The sequence below is a fragment of the Dermacentor andersoni genome, chromosome 7 (assembly GCF_023375885.2).
Source record: "Dermacentor andersoni chromosome 7, qqDerAnde1_hic_scaffold, whole genome shotgun sequence".
Classification (NCBI taxonomy): Eukaryota; Metazoa; Arthropoda; class Arachnida; order Ixodida; family Ixodidae; genus Dermacentor; species Dermacentor andersoni.
Window position 1 is genome coordinate 126228391 of NC_092820.1, and position 21379 is coordinate 126249769.

The window sequence follows — 21379 nt, forward strand, 5'->3', positions numbered from 1 at the left end:
CAAATAGTCGGTCAGGGCGGTCCGGGTGCACGTTAGAGTGGTACAATATGACATCTTGAATTTCAAACATGCAAAGGTAAGGATCGGTCGTTGTTGAAGGCAGCCCTGCACTAAGGTCGTGTAAGGAGCCGTCCCAACGATGTTCCGCTGTCAGAGAGAGACCAGTGACAGGTATGCCGGTAGCAGTGACGTCAGGTGGGTCGACAGGAAGGCGCGACAAGCAGTCCGTATCTTGATGTAACCGGCATGTCTGGCATACAGCTGAATAGTTGTATTCTTGAAGGCGCAGCGCCCAGTGGCCAAGGCGCCCCGAAAGATCTTTAAGGGACGAAAGCAAAGGCAATATGTCAGCTGGATGAGGGCTCCCTGGAAGTTCGCTGTCGAAAAAAAGCTTAAATATTTCACTGTAGACGTAAGGTATAAGGTTCCCATTTGCACAATGAGCAATGGGACGTGCATGTGTGAGAATAATGTAGCAGTGAGATATACCGTATTGTTGGAGGACATTAGATTGTGCTTATCCATGAAACTTGTCATAAAAAGAAACAAGGGTTTTTCTAACACGGGTGCTAAGCATGGGATAATGGAATCGGTCTGTGATTTTGAACCTTGTTTCCAACACCTTCGATATGTAAGGGTGTAATTCTGGCAGTGTGCAATAATTGCAAAATTAGACCATGTAAAGTGGCTGTATGTATGATTTCAAAGAAAGCAATTTTTAAGATTTTTTTAAGTCGTCGAAGCTAACGCTATCACCCCCAGGCCACTTTTTTTTTTTACTTAAGCAAGAAAGAATTCTCCTATGTTCATCTCCTCACAAAAAGCACTTGTAGGCTTATTCTAAATTGCTGCTCCGCAAAGTGCATGCATCTGATTGCTGGATCTGGACACCAGCTAGTCATGAAAGAACAGTTGAAACCTCGTATATGTTTTCACCATCGTGGCAAAACTGTGTACGGAAGTATCCACGGACATCGGCGCGCGTGGCGGAGCCCACAAATTGATTGATTAAGGACCAATTTTCCCGAGCCTCAGGTTGTGCCTCGAAAAGCTTAAGCCGAAAGTGAATGCGTTTGGAGATCATATCTGCGCATTCAGTTTATTTCCGGTCTGCTTATATTTGAGCTGGAATGCATCGCACAAAGGTGAACGTGTGTACTGGCCGCATAGTAATTCTTTTTTCTTGAATGGGGGCAACAATTTCTGCTCAACAGTGTTTAGTGATGGTTCCTTTTATAGGAATTGGAATAAACTCAGTCAGTGACGAATGAAATGATTACCCGCTTTTCTCTAGCTCCGCCCAAGACCACGGAGGCACCCACGACAACGGAGGCACCCACGACAACGGTGGCACCCATGACCACCAAGGGCCCTCTGAAAAGTACGTGGTCTCGAAATTTTTTTGCACTTTCTCAAAGGCAAGTGCCGCAATGGCTTCCCAAACCCACCATTCCTAATTATCTTTTTTTTAATTCTAATCAGCCATAAATTTTGAACTTTTCTAAAATAAAGGAACTACCTAAACATATCGACTCAAAAAGACAAATTTGTGTAGGCATTCAATAATTTGTTAGAAAACGTTTTTTATAACTTTAGCATTCAAGAACAACTAAAGCATGAAGTTTAGAATTCTGCAACTCGGCAATAAACACGAGACCACAGTTCTGCAACCTCCACATCTTTGTTTATGAAGACATCTTTATTTATTTGACGCTAATTGTTCTCGCCAAGATTATACTAATCCACAAATAGGGAGACGTTAAAAAATTGTAAAATTATTGGTGCGTTAGCTTACTTCCAGTAATATATAGAATGTACAGCAAGATAATCTCCAATAGAATAAGGGCAACACTTGACTTAGTAAACCAAAGAAGGGGTACTCAACAATGCATCACATACATGTCTTCAATCAGGTAATCGAGAAACCAACAAGGTACAATCAGCCTCTCCATATGGCTTTCATAGATTATAGATAGATTTCATAGATAGTAGAGATACCAGCAGTGATACAGGCACCACGAATTAAGGGAGTACAGGACGCTTATTTAATTTCCTTGGAACATATCTACAGAAGCTCCAAAGCTACCTTAATTATCCACCAGTAGGAAGATACCTATAAAGAAAGAGGTCAGACAAGGAGAGACAATCTCTATAATGCTATTCACTCCGTCCTTCGAAGTATTCAAGCTATCAAACTTTGAAGGCTTACGAGTGAGGATGAACGGCGAATATCTCGGCAACCTTCGATTTGCCGATGAGATTGAACTGTTCAGCAACACTGGGGTAAAGTTATAACAAATGATTGCGGACTGTAACAGAGAGAGTCTAAGGACGCGGTTGGAAATTACTACGCAGAAGACAAAAGCAAAGATCCATATCCGGGCCAGGGAGCAAGAGTTCAGTATTGACACTCAGAGTGTAGAGTCTATGAAGGAGTACGTTTACCCAGGTCAAATACTCACAGGGGGCCCTGATCATGAGAAGCAAATTTACAGATGAGAAAAACGGGTTGGAGTTGATCCGGCAGACATCGTCAGATTCTGACAGGAAGCTTACCATTATCATTGAAAAGAAAGGTGTACAATCAATGCATTCTACCGGCGCTTACATATGGGACAACAAGTTGGAAACTGACAAAGAATCTCGAAATCAAGAGCCACACCTAGAGGGATGGAACGAAGAATGTTAGGCGTAACATTAAGAGGCAAGAAAAGAGCGGTGTGGATCAGAGAGGGAACGGGTATAGCCGATAGTTTAATTGACAACAAGGGGAATAAATGGAGCTGGATCGGTCATGTATTGCGAGGTTAGATAAGCGGTGGACCATTAGGGTTTCATAGAAAATGGGCGCCAAGAGAAGGGAATCGTAGTCAAGGATGGCAGAAGACTAGGAGGGATGATGAAATTAAGAAATTCGGACGGGCTGGTTGGTATCGGTTGACGCAGGACAGAGGTGATCGGAGATCACAGGGAGAGGCGTTCGTCTTGTAGTAGACATAATATAGGCGGATAATGATGATGATGATGATGAATTGTTCTCGCAAGTAGAATATATGAATTTAGCGCCCTCGTATTCATGCCATCGCCTTATCTTCTGACACCAGACAGATAATTTACGCTGCTACGTATTGGCACATTTTTAAGCTGGCAGCAGATCCATTCTACTTAACCTTAATATAAAATAGGAAGAACAAGAAGTAAAGGATAATGCTGACGCTGATGATGATTAGTGTGGTGATGATGATTACTTACGAGGAATCTTTACCTCAGCAGCTGCTTTTGGTATAAATATGAACGAAGAAATGGATTTTCTCTGCACTTACTGCACCGATTTTGAAAGTCAGCAGATGCGCCTAGTTTCCAAAGATCTTTAGTGGCCTACGAACAGGTTTGTTTTCTGTCATTTGAAAAGCAGCTGAAGAAGTTGCACACTGTTACGGCAATTCTGTTTTTTTCTTTCTGTGTTATCACATGCCTGATTCTGTTTGCACCTTTCTATAAATTTCTTTTCTTATATGGTATCTTGTCGCGTTGCCAGTTATAGCTGCATCGTTGCAGTGTATCTTGTCTGAGCATATTAGGTTTTTCTAAAGGCAGTTTCACGTGGCGCGATTTCACTAAGTGACAGCGATTTTTTGTCGCTCCACGACCGTTGTAATCGCCGCATCTCCTCGCGAAGTCATAGCGATCGTGTTATTTTGGGTGTGCAGACAGCAAGCGCCGTGGAATTTGGATGTTTCTACCGGCATATATGTTACAAGGTGTTCTGACGGCGTCTCTGAAGTTGAGCACGGAGCAATTGTAAATGTGCATAACGCCATTACCGACCACAAAGCATACTAATCTTTTTATTTTGAAGTACGGAACAGCATTAAAACGTATCAACTGTTTCTGTCTTGTTTTATCGTAACAACAGAGAGGGCGTGAACGCATTCAAAGAATGAGGTAGCCGGAAAATGAGAAATGTGCCGCGAGACAAACGCTATAGTTGCAATAGTTGTTTAATCAAAAAGAAAATGTGAAAAGTGAAAGTTGTTGTCAGGAATGCGTGAGAAAACGAACACCGCACCTAGAATATTTTGAAACCACAAAAATGTATTATACAGGAAGTCTCGAACAATAAAAACATTTATCTTAGACAAAGAGGAAAACCAATTGGAAGGGGACGTGGCAGTAAATTAGAAACGAAAGGTAATTGCCGAATCGTTCGAAAGCAACGACGAGGTTCTATTTGAGGGAAAAAAGAGTATGAAAGAGAACCACGCGGAAAAGAAACTGGTGCTCACAAACTTCAATCGGAAGACTGCTCAAGAGAAAATTCTTGGGCGCACAGCCACAATGCTAGTCGATGTTCCCGTTAGCCTGATTATGGAAGTATTATCAAAAAGTAAGAAAGCTCTGTCGAAAGAAATAAAAAGAACCTTAAAAGAAAGACGAATACCACACAGTTGGCGACAAAGTAAAAAAGAATGTCATCTATAAAGGTAAATGGGAAAAAGATAGAATTCACTCATATAGACCGTTGACAATTACATCGATAATAGATAAGTTAGCGTTACTGGTGAATATATTAAAGCTGCAAGCATGGGCGAAGAATAGTAGCTTATAGGGAGAACTTGATAATGGTTCCGGAATCGATAGGCATGGCGATGATAACTTATTTGTTCTCACTATGTGTAATGAAATATCCAGAGAAGAAAGGAGACCGCTTTATGTGGCCTTTAAGACAACAACGTAAACCGTAACATGTTGTGGGATATTCGGGAAGGCGAAGGCATATGCAACGACTGCATACAGATTTCGGAGAGACTGACCAAGAAAGTGTCACTTGCGTTGAATGGGAAGGGATGAGGAGTTAGAAGCAAGTTGATATCAGGAAGAGACTGATGCAGGGGCGCCCTTTCTGCCCACTGCTGTTTACGATGTACACGGAGAGGATGGAACGCGCGCTGCAGGGAAGCCATGTCGGGTTTAATCTCTCACACAAACATGCGGATACAATAGTAAGGCAGCAGCTTCCTCGTTTGTTTTATGCGGGTCATATTGTGTTGCTGGCTAACAAGCAAATTGATGTGCAATGTCTGGCTAATACTAGTGGACAGGAAGGCGAGAATTTAGGTCTGAATTTTAGCGGTAAAAAAGCGAGTGGTGTGCTATTAAAAAAAACCGTGAACAGACAGTAGAAACACAGGGCCAGGAAAAACCTCGGGTAAAACAATTTAAATACCTTGGTAAATAGATAATCAAAAGCTATAGATGTAATAATATTCATTATATATATATTATATATATATATATATATATAATATTAGCAACGGGGAATAGAAATGCGGCCCTAATTTGACGCAGAGCGCTGTTGGGTTACAACAGATACCAGGCGCTTCGTGGTATGTGGACAGGTGGAATGGTTCCAGGAATACCATTAATAAATTCGGTTGTTTGCTTCAAGTCAGGAGTACAATCAGGACTCGAAGCGAACCAAAGGTCAGCGGCACGCCTCGCACTGGGCGCGCACGGGAGAACAACAAATGAAACTGTGCAGCGTGATATGGGCAGGACCAGTTTTGAAGTGAGGGAACTTCAGGGTAAAATTGTATATGAAGGACGACTGAGGAATACGGAAAATGTAGATGGCCTGCGAGAGTGTTCATATATTTGTCGAAGCAAAACATCAATTCACAGTGAAGGAAAAAATGTAGGAAGCTTGCCAGGAAGGCTGCGACCAGTATGGATAGCAACAGGGCAACAAAAGACATGAAACGGGAAGTGTAGCGGAAAGTCAGAGAAGATAAGACAATCTCTTGGGTGGCGGCAATGGAAAACGAACTTGCTATGTGTAACAAGTTAACATGCTAAAACAAAATCTGAAAAGAAACTGGGGTGAGAGCGAACGAACTTATTAACCTAGCTTTATATCCCTCGCCTGTAGTACCACTGTAGAAGGCGCTGGTGCATATTGAAAACTCCCGAAACCGCACCCTGTGGATCGGCATGGAAAGCTGCGCATATGTCGCTTCACAGACAGCCAGGTACTTACTATACGAATACGCGCTGGCACCGATCGGGGTTATATTTGCGTCGATGGAGCAGGTTGTCGCGAATGGTGAAATGGTGGCTTGACGACGCAACGTGCGAGTGGTTAGTTGTGCTGTTGAACCAGAAAGCAAGTCTATAAGGAAGGCTTTCCGATATGTCCTTGCCCTGCTCAGGAGCGATGGTGGTAAGGTCAAGCGAAGAAACAGTAAACTTGGATAGTGGGCAGCAGCATTGTCGTCAGGGAAGTGAGAGATCGCGAGCGCTAGCATCAGAATTCTGTGGGACAGCCCGCAGATATCGTAGTCCTGCAGGCGAATCGCTCATCGGGCAAGACGGTATGAGGGATCTTTCAAGGACAACAACCAACGTAGTACAGTGTGGTCGGTGACTACATCAAATGGACGGCCGCACAAATAAGGCCGGAACTTAGAGCCCAGCTGATGATCAGGCATTTTTTTTCTTTCACAGTGCGATTGGTTGCAGCTTTCGTAAGCGTACGACTTGTAATGTATTTTATTGTATTGCATTGTACCCTTGTATTGCGCTGGGCAAGCACAGCGCGAAGACTAACACCGCAGGCAGCGGTGTGCACCTCGGTTGGGGCTGTCGGGTCGTAATGGCGCGAAATTGGCAGAGACGTTAGCAAGCGACGGAGCCTTGTAAAGGCGTCGTCGCGCTCGGACGACCACGAAGTGAGGGTTCCGTTGCTTCTAATGAGCTTCGTCAGGGGCGATATGATGGCGGGAAAATTGCGGATGAAGCGTCTGAAGTAGGAACAGAGACCTACGAAACGGCACAATTCTTTGAGGGACGTTGGCTTAGGAAATTCGGCGACAGCCCGAAGTTTGGCAGGGCTGGAGAGTATTCCAACCTTGGATACGACGTAACGTATAATTCTCAGCTGCCGAGTTTCGAAGTGGCACTTCATTACGTTTAGCTGCAGGCCAGCGTTTCTTGAACACGTCAAAAGACAACAGTCAGTCAGGGTGTGTGGTGAAGTCAGGAGCAAAAACTACAACGTGGTCAAGTAGCGCAAGCATGTGTGCCAGTTCAAGCAGCACAGAACTGTGTCCTTCATGCGCTCGGAAGTTGATGATGCATTGCCAAGTCCTAAAGGCATCCCTTCAAATTCGTATAAGGTTTTGGGTGTGAGAAAAACTGCCTTCAGCCGATCGGCGTCTGCCACGGGTATAGCAGTACCAATACTAATACCTTTAGCGCAAATCTAGCGATGAAAATAATTGTGCACCTTGAAGACTGTCGATTGCGGCGTCTATGCGTGGTACCAGGACAACCCAGTATGCCGTTCCAATCCTTCTCTGTAATATATCCCGCATACTGTGTGTCCTCGGCTGAAAAAATAAACACGCGAAGTGTACGTACTCTGCTGGAAGGATTGCGTCATGTGCGTATCTTGCACAATTATCTACAATTCGCTAATTAATATATGGACGATTAGCGAAACAATATAGAAGTTGGCTCATTGCTTTCAGATTACTAATTCAACCTTAAGGAGAATGAAATCTCTTGGTGTGCTTTCTCAGCTTGGCTCCCAACAACACGAACTGGGTCTTATCCGTGCGTAATTACTTATTAATAATGCTCGGTGCACGTTAACAAGAACAGCCTGAATATTGATTTATTCATGCTAACCCTGAGAACTCCTAAAGGAGTACTGACACCAAAATTGTAACTGGATATAATCGGCACATTACCCTGGTGCGAACTCATTCGTAACATCTATAATGTATAATGTATGATGTATTAATGCGAAATTAGGCTTCTAGCACGTTTTATTTTAAATTTCCATTCCTGCTACATCTGGGTCAAGATCCCAACACAACCCAGACAGCTCTGCTTTTCGTAACCTCCTAGCTCGAAGGCACATGTTTAGTGGACATTGCTCAGCGGTTTCTCGTGCCCCGCGCGCTTTGTTGCCCAAACGTGCAGCTCGAATTTGTTCTACTTCGGTATCAAGTCGCGTTATTTGTAGTGCGTATTCATGCTCCTGCCCTATGCACTCCTGCTTTTACCTTTCAAATTCGCGCTTTTCAATTTCACATACAGGCTCTTGCCTTGCACGTTTGTGCTCTCGTGCCTGTCTTTGTGCCCTCTGTTGAATCGTCTCAAAGCATTCTGAAAGCTCGACACCCCCTCAGCCTCCGACGGAGTTATGGCCTCGATCACTTCGGGTTCCTTTAATGTATCGGACACATCCAGGCATAACTCCGAAGCTCCAGCAATTCTGTTTTCACAATTGCTTAAAATTCATGGCTGAGTTCAGTGCTGTTCCTCAACTGGACACACTACTGCCTTGACGCTCACCAACATGGTAGGCGACTACAACAGCATTTACCCGCGTTGTTACCTATACTGGCAAACGCATACTAAAACTCAGTCGAGAAAGCCTCGCGCTCCGAAAGGCTGGCAGGCAAAAATCCGGCGTAGGCCATCCCGACGCACTGTTGCATCTCACGCAGACAACCATTGGATGTCGCATCCCACCGCTGCCACCAGTTAAAATATGCGCGCTAGTTGATCTGGAGCGGGCAGCTACTCCGCTTTGCCGCGGCCAACGAGTCGTCAGGGGCTCATGCATAGGAAACGGCGGCGCGACGTAGCAAAGAACAATGAACGTTTAATTAACCGTCGGAAGCTTAACCGTCCCGCTCGCTGAAGGCAGGCAGCACTGGAGCGCTAACGCATTCATGAGGGTAGCACGCGCGCCGTTGGGAAGAGAGCGAAAGCGCGCGTACGAAATAACGTATTTTCGTAGCTGCCACCTCTTCGGCGATTTTCAAAGCGGCTTGGCTTACTTGATGCGTCCGGGATTTCCAACTCTGGCTTTGGCGGTGCGGCCCAAAAGGTCCACCACTATGCCCAGTCGTCACAATGTTCATGATCCCGATGCCGTCCTGGTGGTTTCACTGTCGTCATACCAGCTTCAAGATGCTGTTATAGTCCTGCCACAGTCGTCACGCATACCGACATGCCCACGGTGTCTAAGACGCTGAACCACTAGGTAAGTGCTCGAATTCGTGCTGCGGTAATGGTCATTGTATCGATGTCGTTCCAATTTTGTCATCCGCCTAGCTCCATGCCGTCGTCATCATGCCATCGTTGTATACAGTCGATATTCCCTCGATGTCACACCGCCGTAAAGATGCCATCACGGTCGTTTCATTGTCGTTATTCCATCTTCGTTACCTTAGTCCCTTCACGACTTCGTCATCGCGCCTTCGAACCTGATCACGTCGCCCAACTTGTCTAATAACTTGAGATACGAGGCATCAGCTCGTGGCCGTTATGCCGTCGTGGTCTTTGCAGCACTGCCATTACAGCTTTCTCTAAATGCGCTCCTCATGCCGTGGTCGTCGCACACACACCATCGTCATACGGTCGGTCGAAATGGATTTGTTGCCACGCCGCCATAGTGGTGCCGTTATGCTCGCTCAATGGTTTTCACTCTAGCTTAGTGATCTGACTCTCGTCATGCGGTCTGCATCTCCGACGCTGTGGTCTAAGTTGTGTAATAGCTTTGACAATTGTATTAGATGTTTATTTATTTATTTATTCACATACCTCAAAGGCCCATTCGAGCGTTACATGGTGGGAGGGGGGGGGAGCGAGTTACACTTACCAACGTGTAAAAAAGAACATTGGTAAGATACAGTGACATAATTAATACAGAAAGAGTAACATACGCAAGAAGCACTCAACACAGAAATAATCACACATTTAGGAAAACCATGAACTTGTTAACAAACACATCATGGTTAATGACAGATACAATTTCCCTCGGTAGTCTATTTCAATGATATGTTGCCAAAATTAATGTTAGTGCGAGAAAAAATGGGTTACATATTAAATGGGCGATCAAAATGCTGAAAAATAATATGAGCTGCATTGATGTAAGATTCGCGGAAAGGGGCTCTACTATAATAAAGCACGTGAAAATGTGATAAAAATCTTATTAGTCGGCGGTTTTGAAGAGAGGGCAATGAAAGTGATTCCTTGATATCCGTAACACTGTAGTTTCGCAAGTATTTTTTGTGATCTATCTTGCTGCTTTATCTTCTATTGCGTCGAGCTGATCGATCAGATAGGTTTATGCGGATTTCAAATAATGGATGCGTACTCTACCTTTGAAAAAACAAGCGAAGTGCATACTAATAACATACTAGCAGAGTTCGTCAAGTATAAATTAAGTTTAATGAAGCCGAGTGTTTTGGATGTCTTACTGCTTGTGGTATCGATGTGCCCGTTCCACGATAAATCAGAGAATAAATGAACTCCGAGATGTTTAAATGTGGATACTTTCTCAACAGGACGCCCTGAATCGTGTAGTAGCTCAATTCTGGACTATGTGTTCTCGTGAACGCCGTGGCCTTAGCTTTAGAAATCTTAATTTCCGTTTGCCATTGGCACCACCAAAATGCGAGTTTATCAAGGTCTACCTGTAATGAGTTCACGTGTTCGGTGTTACTAATTTGTCTGTAGATGATGCAGTCGTCTGCAAATAACACTATGGTAGAAGATAAAATGTTTCTTATGTCAATAATGTAGATTAGAAATAATAGTGGACCCAGGACCGAACACTGTGGTACACGGGATTTTATGTGCGAAAGTGAAGATGAGTGCCCATTCACGTAGACTGATTGACTTCGGTTGGTTAAAAATTAGCTATCCCGCTTGTAATCCTACTGCTTATGTTAAGACTCGTTAGGTTCATTAATAAGCAGATGTGCTGATCTTTGTCAAATGCTTTTGCAAAATCAATAAATATAGCATCTATTTTAGTCCACCATGAACGGCTTCTTGGAGGTCAGTTACCAATTCGAATAGTTGGGTTTCACAGGAACGACCACGAAGGAAACCATGCTAATTGCTAGAGAAGAAATTGTGATCTGATAGAAATTTCATGACGGTGGATGATATGATGTGCTCTAGTAATTTACAACACATGCTTTTTAATGAGATGAGCCTGTAGTTTGAGACTAAGGAGGGATCAGCAGATTTAAAAATGGGAATCACGCGCGCACACCTCCAAGCGTCAGGCACGCATCCTGTATCAACTGACTGTCGAAAAATAGCAACCAAGATACGTGACGGAGCTGGTTTTTCAGGTTCTAGCAACATTGCGCAAATGTCGTCTGCTCCGGGTGCCGCATTGACTGGTAGACGCCCCATAGCGGCTTCATCACCTTCGCGAGTGACTATGAGGTCATTCACTGAAGTATTTAAGCAGAAAATGTTCAGATCTGGTGGCATTGGTTCTTCTGATGTGAAAACCGAACAGAAAAAAGTGTTTAATTCTTCCGCAACATCGGACTGCAGAAGAGGCTCACCATCTTTCGTTATCGACAGAAGCAATGATGACGATGGTTTCCAATTTACTACTTCCCCAAATATTTTACAGTTGTGTTTAACCTTTATGTTAAGTCGTAGTTGTAAAACTTTTCCTTCACTGCTTCGATTTCTGCTTTGCAAACTCTTGCCTGTCTGAGATAGTGTTCCCAGTCCTCGGCAAAGGTCGGATGCTTTGCCTTTGAATACATTCTTTTCTTCTTATTAATGCACCGCTTCACATGTGTTATAAACCACGTGTTTTTATTTGAAGATGAGATAGTATTTCTTGGAATATATCTTTCCTTAAGTTCAGTGAGCGTTCTTTGAAAGATCTGCCAATTTGCGTTTGTATCACGCTCAGAAAAGGTCAATAAAAAGTGCGTAGAAAATGTTAGTAGGTCATTATTTACTCCGCGTACATGCCCTCTGTTTTAATCGTATATGCTTTTCGTTGCATTACGAGGTTTTTCAAATTTTATGGTGTACTCGAAGTGGATAACATTTTGGTCACTCATGCAGTCAAGCACGCGTAGATACATACTCTGTGGATCTGTAGTCAGTACACGATCTAGAACTGTATCACCGCGCGTGGGACGTGATACCATTTGGCTAAAACTCAACTAAGAAAGAAAATCAAGAAATTGCCTACATTCATGACTTCTTGCGTCCTCGACGGGTTTGCATGTCGGCCAGTCAACTCTATTGTCAATTCAATTCAATTCAATTCTATTGTCCTCGTGCCGTTAACATGCTGTCGACGCCTGGGAGTCATGGTCGGGCAATTGTCGCCATTCCCACTTATTCATGTGGTTAACCGCATGAATAAGGGGGAAGGACAATTGTCACAAGGCCATCGTTGTCATACAGTAGTCGCCATCGCAATGTCCTCGTGACGTCGTCACCACGCTGCTGTCGCTATGACATTGTCATAATTCATGAATCGAAAACTCTCTCTCGTCATACCATCCTCGTTATACGCCTTTATTGCTGCACTAAAAATTCGTTGTTCGATATTCTTCGTCGCTTCATCGGCGTTCTACACTCGTCGGCACGCCTTCTTATTTATGGGCAACCTAGGTTAGCGACTGCCGTAGTAGAATTGGACAAAACTGGATTAAGTGACATATAGCCGAAACGCTTAGCCTCATAAATAACACAACACGTCTTACATAGGCGCCCATTGAGGAATATGGCCTCGTGCTACATTGCTCGATTCCTATTTACATTACTGTCAACAGTTATAGAGAGATGAAATCTGCCGCAATGCTTTCGGCCTCCCTGCGTTTGGCATACGCACTACAGAAGCGGCACCACCACGGGAAAATGGGAGTAAATCGCTAAAAAATGACATTGTCCTTAGAAATACAAATTGAATTTTTCTACCACACCTAATGCGCCCACATCTGTGAGCTTGCTTTGGGGCTGCAGTTTATTATGCGACGCATTATTGCACTCTAATATTTGATGTGATTGTGCCCTTAAGGAATATACGCTCCAAATGTTGAACAAGAACAAAGAGAAGACGGCCTACATAGTGAGCAAGAACTGGTGGATAAGCCATCTTTTGTCACCCAGGAGTGCAGAGGTGTAGCGTCGCTCACAGCGCGTGCCTTCTTCTTTGTTATTTTTCCAAACATTAGCTTGATGTAACATGTGAAAAAAAAAACGCAGTTAACGAAGGATCGACTCGCTAAAGCTGTACAAAGCTGTATTCAAATATTTCCGAAAGTACAACACGTGCTTTGTATCTCTTTCTTTATCCCACTCTGCACAAACCATACATACGAGTTCTCAATCTTCCTACGCAGACATCAAACTGACCTGTACCTTCGGCAGAAGTGGAGTGCTGAAGACTCAGCTGCCCCCCGACAAAATGTGCGACTACATCTTCTACACGCACATATACTACAACGTAAGGTTGAGGAAGATCAGACCTATCTATGGAGACTTTGCCTTCACTGCTTTTATCAATTCTGTGGGATTCTACAGCACTACGACATTCGGCTTCTCATTCGCCCTTAGGTAAGTTACGCTAAAACGCAGCAAACGGAACGAAGGCGTAAGCTGGTTTCGTTGTCATAGCAACAATGCGGACAATTCAGGCGTGAATGCGGCGTTTCATTTACCGGGTGTCTCGCGTATGCTTAATCAAACATTAGGAATACAGCGGTACAGCTCTAAAATATTTTACCTTCACCGTAGACTCGACCGACACGCCAGTCAGCGCCGTTAGACAGAGCGCACCTGCGAATGTAGTGGCGATGGCTTGCAAAATAATTTATATGGCCATAAAAGTGAGCAAATTTGTAATTTCATATAAAGCTGACGGCGTTACCCCGAAAAAGATTGTAAGATTGTCAGCTATAAATATATTTGCGCACTCATTTACTTTAAAGGGGGGAAATTAATTTACAGCTTAGGCGCAGTCACGTAGAGCATCTCATGTCCAGGGATCATCTGCTAGGCTCTTCCAATCAATCCCGCGTAGCACTTATTGTTTATCAGAACATATAATCGCTCGCGTTGACCTGTCAGCACTTTCTTCACTAGGCCATGGTATTAAGCACTTTTGCCCTCGATATTATAGCTCATCTCGGGCCGGCTTCAGTGCGCTCTACGATTTGACTTCCTACAAGGTAAGTTCTACTCTACTTGACGATTCACCAGCACTCGCTGCTTAGGAAGTGCGGTTGCCGTACAACCTCTCTATAGCCGACGTCATTACGAAGTGCCAGTTGATTAATTATGCGCGAACGTTATTATGTTCCGCTTTGGATGTAATAGTGGATGTAGCTTGAAGAAGACAGGGACGTATACAAGTTCTTGGAATGAATGGTTGCAATGGGACGTTAGTGGGCGTTAGTAAAGTCACGGGACGGGTTAAACTGCTTTCCATCGCACGTGCATGTCTTGCAACGCTTTCTACAAGAAAAAAAAATCATCCACAACCGTCATTGCGTTCTCACGACGTAGGACTATTACAAAAATTGATTCTTGTGAAAAAGAAAGGCAGACACTTTGCATTATCCTACGGGCACACTCATAGAATGGGTTTAACTTACTTGTGGGGTTTTGCGTGCCAAAAACGCGATGTGATTATGCTGCCAGTTATAGTGGGGGACCCCGTGGTAATTTCGACCGCCAGTGGATGTTTAACGTGTCGCCCATCCACGCATTTAGAATACGTAGTAAAGGTTCACGGCAGGCTTGCAGGAAGTTAAATTGAGGTGTTGGCAGACAGCAGAAGCCTGTCCACAGAGGAGCCATACTGTGAATACAGCCCAAATGCTTGAAAGCAAAGCATTTCTCAAGATGCAGTGAACCTCGACAACGCGAAAGAGCGCTCGTAGAACGATCTGGTGACAACAGACACCACGACACGCCCGAACGCATGCTGTGGCTCGTTACAAAAGCTGATGCTCAGATACGATGGGACAAACGCTTGGAATAAGGCGAAGCTGGCACTTTTCGGTTCATTCTATAGCGAATCCTTGCCGCTGTCACCGTGCGCTTCGACTTAGCTTGGGGCTCCGCCTATATAGAGGCACATTTATGTTGGCTATATATGCTCCTCCCTGCAGTATATACCGGTTAAAGTAACTCGAAAGCATTATATGCCGCATAACGCGAAAATTCATCGTAGTTGGCGTAACCAGAAGATGGTACCGAAAATGGGCAATAGCCAAAGAGTAAAAGCGACGTCAAACAATACGGGTATTCACGTCATGTTTCGCAGGGGGGTTCCTGTAGATGACGTAAATTGACAGCTTTGACAAGGGAATCAACTAGATTTCGGACTAGGTGGGAATCGTATCCAAGCCTCCGGTGTGCGAGATAAGCATGCTTCGCCGACGCTACAGCAGCTCCACGTCTCTGACTGACTAAATGTGCACACGTCACGTCGCAGCTATCTGGCTAACACACGGTGTGGCCTGATGCATCCGTCATTGGGCAAGTCGCGGCGCAGACAATGGGGAGGAAGGAGGTGGCGCCACGCCATGAGTGTATAAAACGAGCGCTTTCATAACGTTCCGTGGTTTACCCATAGTATAATGCTTTCGCACCGCCCAGACGTAAGTAGTTATGTCTCAACGGAATTCGACGCGCGGTTCAGTCACTAAAAGTGGTCACATTAGTCAGGTCTTACATTGTTGATTAAACTTTAAAATTTTGAGAGTGGCAGCGCACAAAGAAATGTCACGAAACAAAATTCACACCGCATGCCTTTTATCGTAAAACACGTGATTCTATTATGCATTGCAAGTGCGAAACAATATGCGCGCTCTAACCTAAACCATGTGGGTATGCTGGTGCAGCTCTTTACCGTAGCGTAATGGCTCTGTCGGATTTCATTGCGGGCGGCAGATAGCCTGGTAAAGCTTTTTAAGCTAAAACCCCTTGAACATCGTAAAGTAGCGGCAGTCACCTTCTCCAGCCTCAGTCCTCCTCGTTTCTCCTGTCCTTCACGCTCCCTCCAAGACCGTGGCGCCGCCTACACTGCTCGAGCGCAGCAGGCCACCTTTCACAGAGTGAATGCACGCATAGCAAGGCGGTGCGCTTTAAGCGTTCGCCTTCTAGCTTCGAGTAACTTCGTATACACCATAGAATTTCGACACAGGTGTATATTCAGCGGTGGTAGCTTTTTTTCTCCCTTTTTTGATAACTATTTTTTTTAAAAAGTACCTGAACGAGCGTTAACGCTGTGCCATGACGACTCGGAATGTATCGCGTGCGCTACAATTAGGTGCGCAACATTTGTCATGTGCGTGTTGCAAGATTTTGTTGTGAATGGTTGTAAACAACACATGTACAATTGAATGCCAACATCCTGGCCTCCAGCAAGCCCTCAGTAGCCCGAATAATCCGCGCCGTCCTTGTCAAGTGAATTCGCGGTGCGTATCAGCTATGACGTACAAAGGCCCACAGAGGGCACGAACGAACGCTGCTCTGCAGGTTCGAAAAAGTATTAGAAGCTACAGTGGCGCCAACGTGCGTGTTTGCCAATCTTCTAAGCACGCGCAAAGGCTCATAGGTAGGCGCTTGTGTTATGTTTTTCATCCCTCAAAGTCGACCGAAAAACACGTGGCCCATCGTCGAGCCGGGATTCTGCGTATATAAAAAAATGAAATCAATGTTTCAGTATTCATTCGCGAAGTGGGACCGCGGTAACCGCGCTTCATTCAGGCTCAAACAAGTGCATTGTTTTTTTCAGGTTAGTGACTCACCACGAACAACATTTCATCGTGCGCGTTAGCTCGATCGCTTACTAAGTGACGTACTTGTCGCGAACCGAGTTACACTAATGTGAATGCATTGAGGGTGATTACGCTCGCTCCGAAATAACCTTTGCGAGATATGACTTTAATGATGTGATGACCGCGCAAAGAATCGCCGCGCCATGACGCGGCTGAAATTTCGGTAAGCTAAATGATGTACTCGGTCATATTGAGGCACGATTCGTTGTCTCATTACATGTGCCTCAGAGACACAGTGGTCGATCGAGCTAATATTTGAACGAACGAGTAAGCGAATGACTAAACGAACGAGCCAACGACGACCGACTAAACCCGCCAGTGAACGACCGGACCACCGCACGTTTTCTGTGCGAGTGTTTCGCCACCGCATCATAACTTACGCACAACTTAAAGCTGACACAAATTAACGCAATCGTCTCAAAGGCCTATTATGGCGTCGTTCTGCGACGATCGCGGCTTCAGGAGAGCACGCACACTTTTTCTTTCTGTTACAAATCCACCGGACACGAACAAAAGAGGCAAACAAAGCTATGGGCGCCAAAGAAGGCTGGCCAGTAAACACAAAAATGCAGAGAGTGGCTTCCCAAGGTGAGTTTTCATGCTCGACGCTCGAATTTCGTGGTAAGGAATGCGCTGAATCATAAAGGCCTCGTAATCGCGTTTTCGCACATAGCCTCGCGTGCCCGCGAATTGAAGCCTGTTGGCGTACAATACCATTTAGAGCACGAAATACGATCACGTGCTGCTTGTATAAGCAAAGTACGCGCCACGCAGAAATCGTGGTAAAGCGTGCAAACAAATGGTAACAACCTCAGTTAACTGCTCAATCTTTCACTTGAACCCCTTAGAGCTCGTCGCGACATTGCCCTTTTATGCCTTTTTCACAAATACGCATACAGCAGCAGACCATTCCCACTTCACCTTGATGCTCCTTCCATCACATCACGTCGGTTGGATATTCACTTAATTTTTGCGCGATTATATGGGTCAACTCACACCTTCAACTCATCTACTCTTCCTCGCGCCATACGTTTGTGGAATGGTCTTCCAGACGACTTCGCATCCGAACCAGACCACGATCATCATCATCATCAGCCTAGTTACGCCCACTGCAGGGCAAAAGCCTCTCCCATACTTCTCCAGCTACCCCGGTCATGTACTAATTGTGGCCATGTTGTCCCTGCAAACTTCTTAATCTGATCCGCCCACCTAACTTTCTGCCTCCCCCTACTACGCTTCCCTTCCCTTGGAATCCAGTCCGTAACCCTTAATGACCATCGGTTATCTTCCCTCCTCATTACATGTCCGGCCCATGCCCATTTCTTTTTCTTGGTTTCAACTAAGATGTCATTTACCCGCGTTTGTTCCCTCATTCAATCTGCTCTTTTCTTATCCCTTAACGTTACACCTATCATAATTCTTTCCATAGCTCGTTGCGTCGTCCTCAATTTCAGCAGAACCCTTTTCGTAAGCCTCCAGGTTTCTGCACCGTAGGTGAGTACTGGTAAGACACAGCTGTTATACACTTTCCTCTTGAGGGATAGTGGCAACTTGCTGTTCATGATTTGAGAATGCCTGCCAAACGTACCCCAGCCCATTCTTATTCTTCTGGTTATTTCAGTCTCATGATCCGCGTCCGTGGTCACTACCTGCCCTAAGTAGATGTATTCCCTTACCACTTCCAGTGCCTCGCTACCTATCGTAAACTGCTGTTCTCTTCCGAGACTGTTAAACATTACTTTAGTTTTCTGCAGGTTTATTTTCAGACCCACCCTTCTACTTTGCCTCTCCAGGTCAGTGAGCATGCATTGCAATTGGTCTCCTGAGTTACTAAGCAAGGCAATATCATCAGCGAAACGCAAGTTGTTAAGGTATTCTCCATCAACTTTTATCCCCAATTCTTCCCACTCCAGGTCTCTGAATACCTCCTGTAAACATGCTGTGAATAGCATTGGAGATATTGTATCTCCCTGTCTGACGCCTTTCTTTATTGGGATTTTGTTGCTTTCTTGTGGAGGATTACGGTGGCTGTGGAACCGCTATATATATCTTCCAGTATCTTTACATATGGCTCATCTACACCCTGATTCCGTAGTGCCTTCATGACTGCTGAGGTTTCGACTGAATCAAATGCTTTTTCGCAATCAATGAAGGCTATATATAAGGGTTGGTTATATTCCGCACATTTCTCTGTCACCTGATTGATAGTGTGAATATGGTCTATTGTTGAGCAGCCTTTACGGAATCCTGCCTGGTCCTTTGGTTGAAAGAAGTCTAAGGTATTCCTGATTCTATTTGCGATTACCTTAGTAAATACTTTGTAGGCAACGGACAGTAGGCTAATCGGTCTATAATTTTTCAAGTCTTTGGTGTCCCCTTTCTTATGGATTAGGATTATGTTAGCGTTCTTCCAAGATTCCAGTACGTTTGAGGTCATGAGGCATTGTGTATATAGGGCGGCCAGTCTTTCTAGGACAGTGTTCCCACCATCCGTCAACAAATATGCTGTTACCAGATCCTCCCCAGGTGCCTTCCCCCTTTGCATAGCTCCCAAAGCGTTCTTTACCTCTTCCGGTGTTACTTGTGGGATTTAAGTTCCTCTAGCCTATTCTCTCTCACCTTATCGTCGTGGGTGTTACTTGTACTGTATAAATCTCTATAAAACTCTTCAGCCACTTGAACTATCTCATCCATATTAGTAACGATATTGCCGGCTTTGTCTCTTAACGCACACATCTAATTCTTGCCTATTCCTAGTTTCTTCTTCACTGCTTTTAGGCTTCCTCCGTTCCTGAGAGCCTGTTAAATTCTATCCATATTATAGTTCCTTATGTCCGCTGTCTTACGCTTGTTGATTAACTTAGAGAGTTCTGCCAGCTCTATTCTATCTGTAGGGGTAGAGGCTTTCATACATTGGCGTTTCTTGATCAGATCTTTCGTCTCCTGCGATAGCTTACTGGTTTCCTGTTTAACGGCGTTACCAGCGACTTCTATTGCGCACTCCTTAATGATGTCCATAAGATTGTCGTTCATTGCTTCAACACTATGGTCCTCTTCCTGGGTTAAAGCCGAATACCTTTTCTGTAGCTTGATCTGGAATTCCTCTAGCTTCCCTCTTACCGCTAACTCATTGATTGGCTTCTTATTTACCAGTTTCTTCCGTTCCCTCCTCAAGTCAAGGCTAATTCGAATTCTTACCATCCTATGGTCACTGCAGCGCACCTTGCCGAGAACGTCTACATCTTGTATGATGCCAGGGTTCGCGCAGAGTATGAAGTCGATTTCATTTCTAGTCTCACCATTCGGGCTCCTCCACGTCCACTTTCGCCTTACCCGCTTGCGGAAAAAGGTATTCATTATCCGCATATTATTCTGTTCTGCAAACTCTACTAATAACTCTCCTCTGCTATTCCTAAAGCCTATGCCATATTCCCCCACTGACTTGTCTCCGCCCTGCTTCTTGCCTACCCTGGCATTGAAATCGCCCATAAGTATACTGTATTTTGTTTTGACTTTACCCATCGCCGATTCCACGTCTTCATAGAAGCTTTCGACTTCCTGGTCATCATGACTAGATGTAGGGGCGTAGACCTGTACAACCTTCATTTTGTACCTCTTATTAAGTTTCACAACAAGACATGCCACCCTCTCGTTAATGCTATAGAATTCCTGTATGTTACCAGCTATGTTCTTATTAATCAGGAATCCGACTCCTACTTCTCGTCTCTCAGCTAAGCCCCGGTAGCACACGACGTGCCCGCTTTTTAGTACTGTATATGCTTCTGTTGGCCTCCTAACTTCACTGAGCTCTATTATATCCCATTTACTGCCCTCTAATTCCTCCAATAGCACTGCTAGACTCGCCTCACTAGATAACGTTCTAGCGTTAAACGTTGCCAGGTTCATATTCCAATGGCGGCCTGTCCGCCATTATATATGAACCGCCATCCTATATGTCCGCCATCCTATATGTCCGCCATCCTATATGAACCCGACCACGATAGTTTCCGTCAACTCCTGCAAACTTTCTTTTCACAATAAAAAATTGCCACTATTCTTTCCAATTTTGTTTTACTTCCGATGACATGTTCTGTATACGACCCATGTATTTATTTGTTATTTTGACAGCTTTAAGACCAATGACATTCGTTATTTTTTGTACCACTGCACGTGTTTTTTTGTTTTTTTTAGTATCCCAATTTCTGCCCGACTGCATTTCTTATATTGATAAATGTTTTTACTGTGCACGTCATTAGTTCCTGCGTTTTTATCATGCCCTACCATTGTGCGTCATTGAAACCCTGCCAACAGTTCCTGCGCCTAGAATCCGCATATTTGTCAGTCTATGTTTGGTTGTAGTTTCTTTTCTTTTTACTGTTGTCATTGTAATCGGTATACGTTATAGTTATTGTGTGCAGTTTTGCCATATGTATAATGCCAGCCAATATTTTTTCTTTTTCTTTTTTTTCTTCGTGTTATCCTTTTCCCGCCCAACAGTATATTTGCCGTCATACCACATTACTATCGATTCGTCTCCTTTGTGTTAAATTGCAGATTTGAGCCGTACGTTTCTACACTGAGAAGTTACTTAGTACTTTTTATTACCCCCCTTACACAATGCCCTGGCAAGGGGCCTGTAAGGTATGTTTAATAAATAAATAAATATACTGTGCAATATCTGCTACGTTATGGCCCGCAAAAAATTACCTAACAGATACTATGCTATGAAACTCGCAACT

The 21379-nt window shown here is 44.4% G+C and overlaps 1 protein-coding gene across 1 annotated transcript in view; it reads left to right on the forward strand.

Moving 5' to 3' along the window:
- LOC129385541 (uncharacterized) overlaps window positions 1-21379 on the forward strand; it is a 42320-nt gene that overhangs the window by 16544 nt on the left and 4397 nt on the right. The window contains exons 2-3 of the mRNA XM_072289520.1: window positions 1295-1381; window positions 13194-13407. Of these exons, the coding sequence (XP_072145621.1) occupies window positions 1357-1381; window positions 13194-13407 (239 nt within the window). The 5' untranslated portion in view covers window positions 1295-1356. The remainder of the gene's footprint in view (window positions 1-1294; window positions 1382-13193; window positions 13408-21379) is intronic.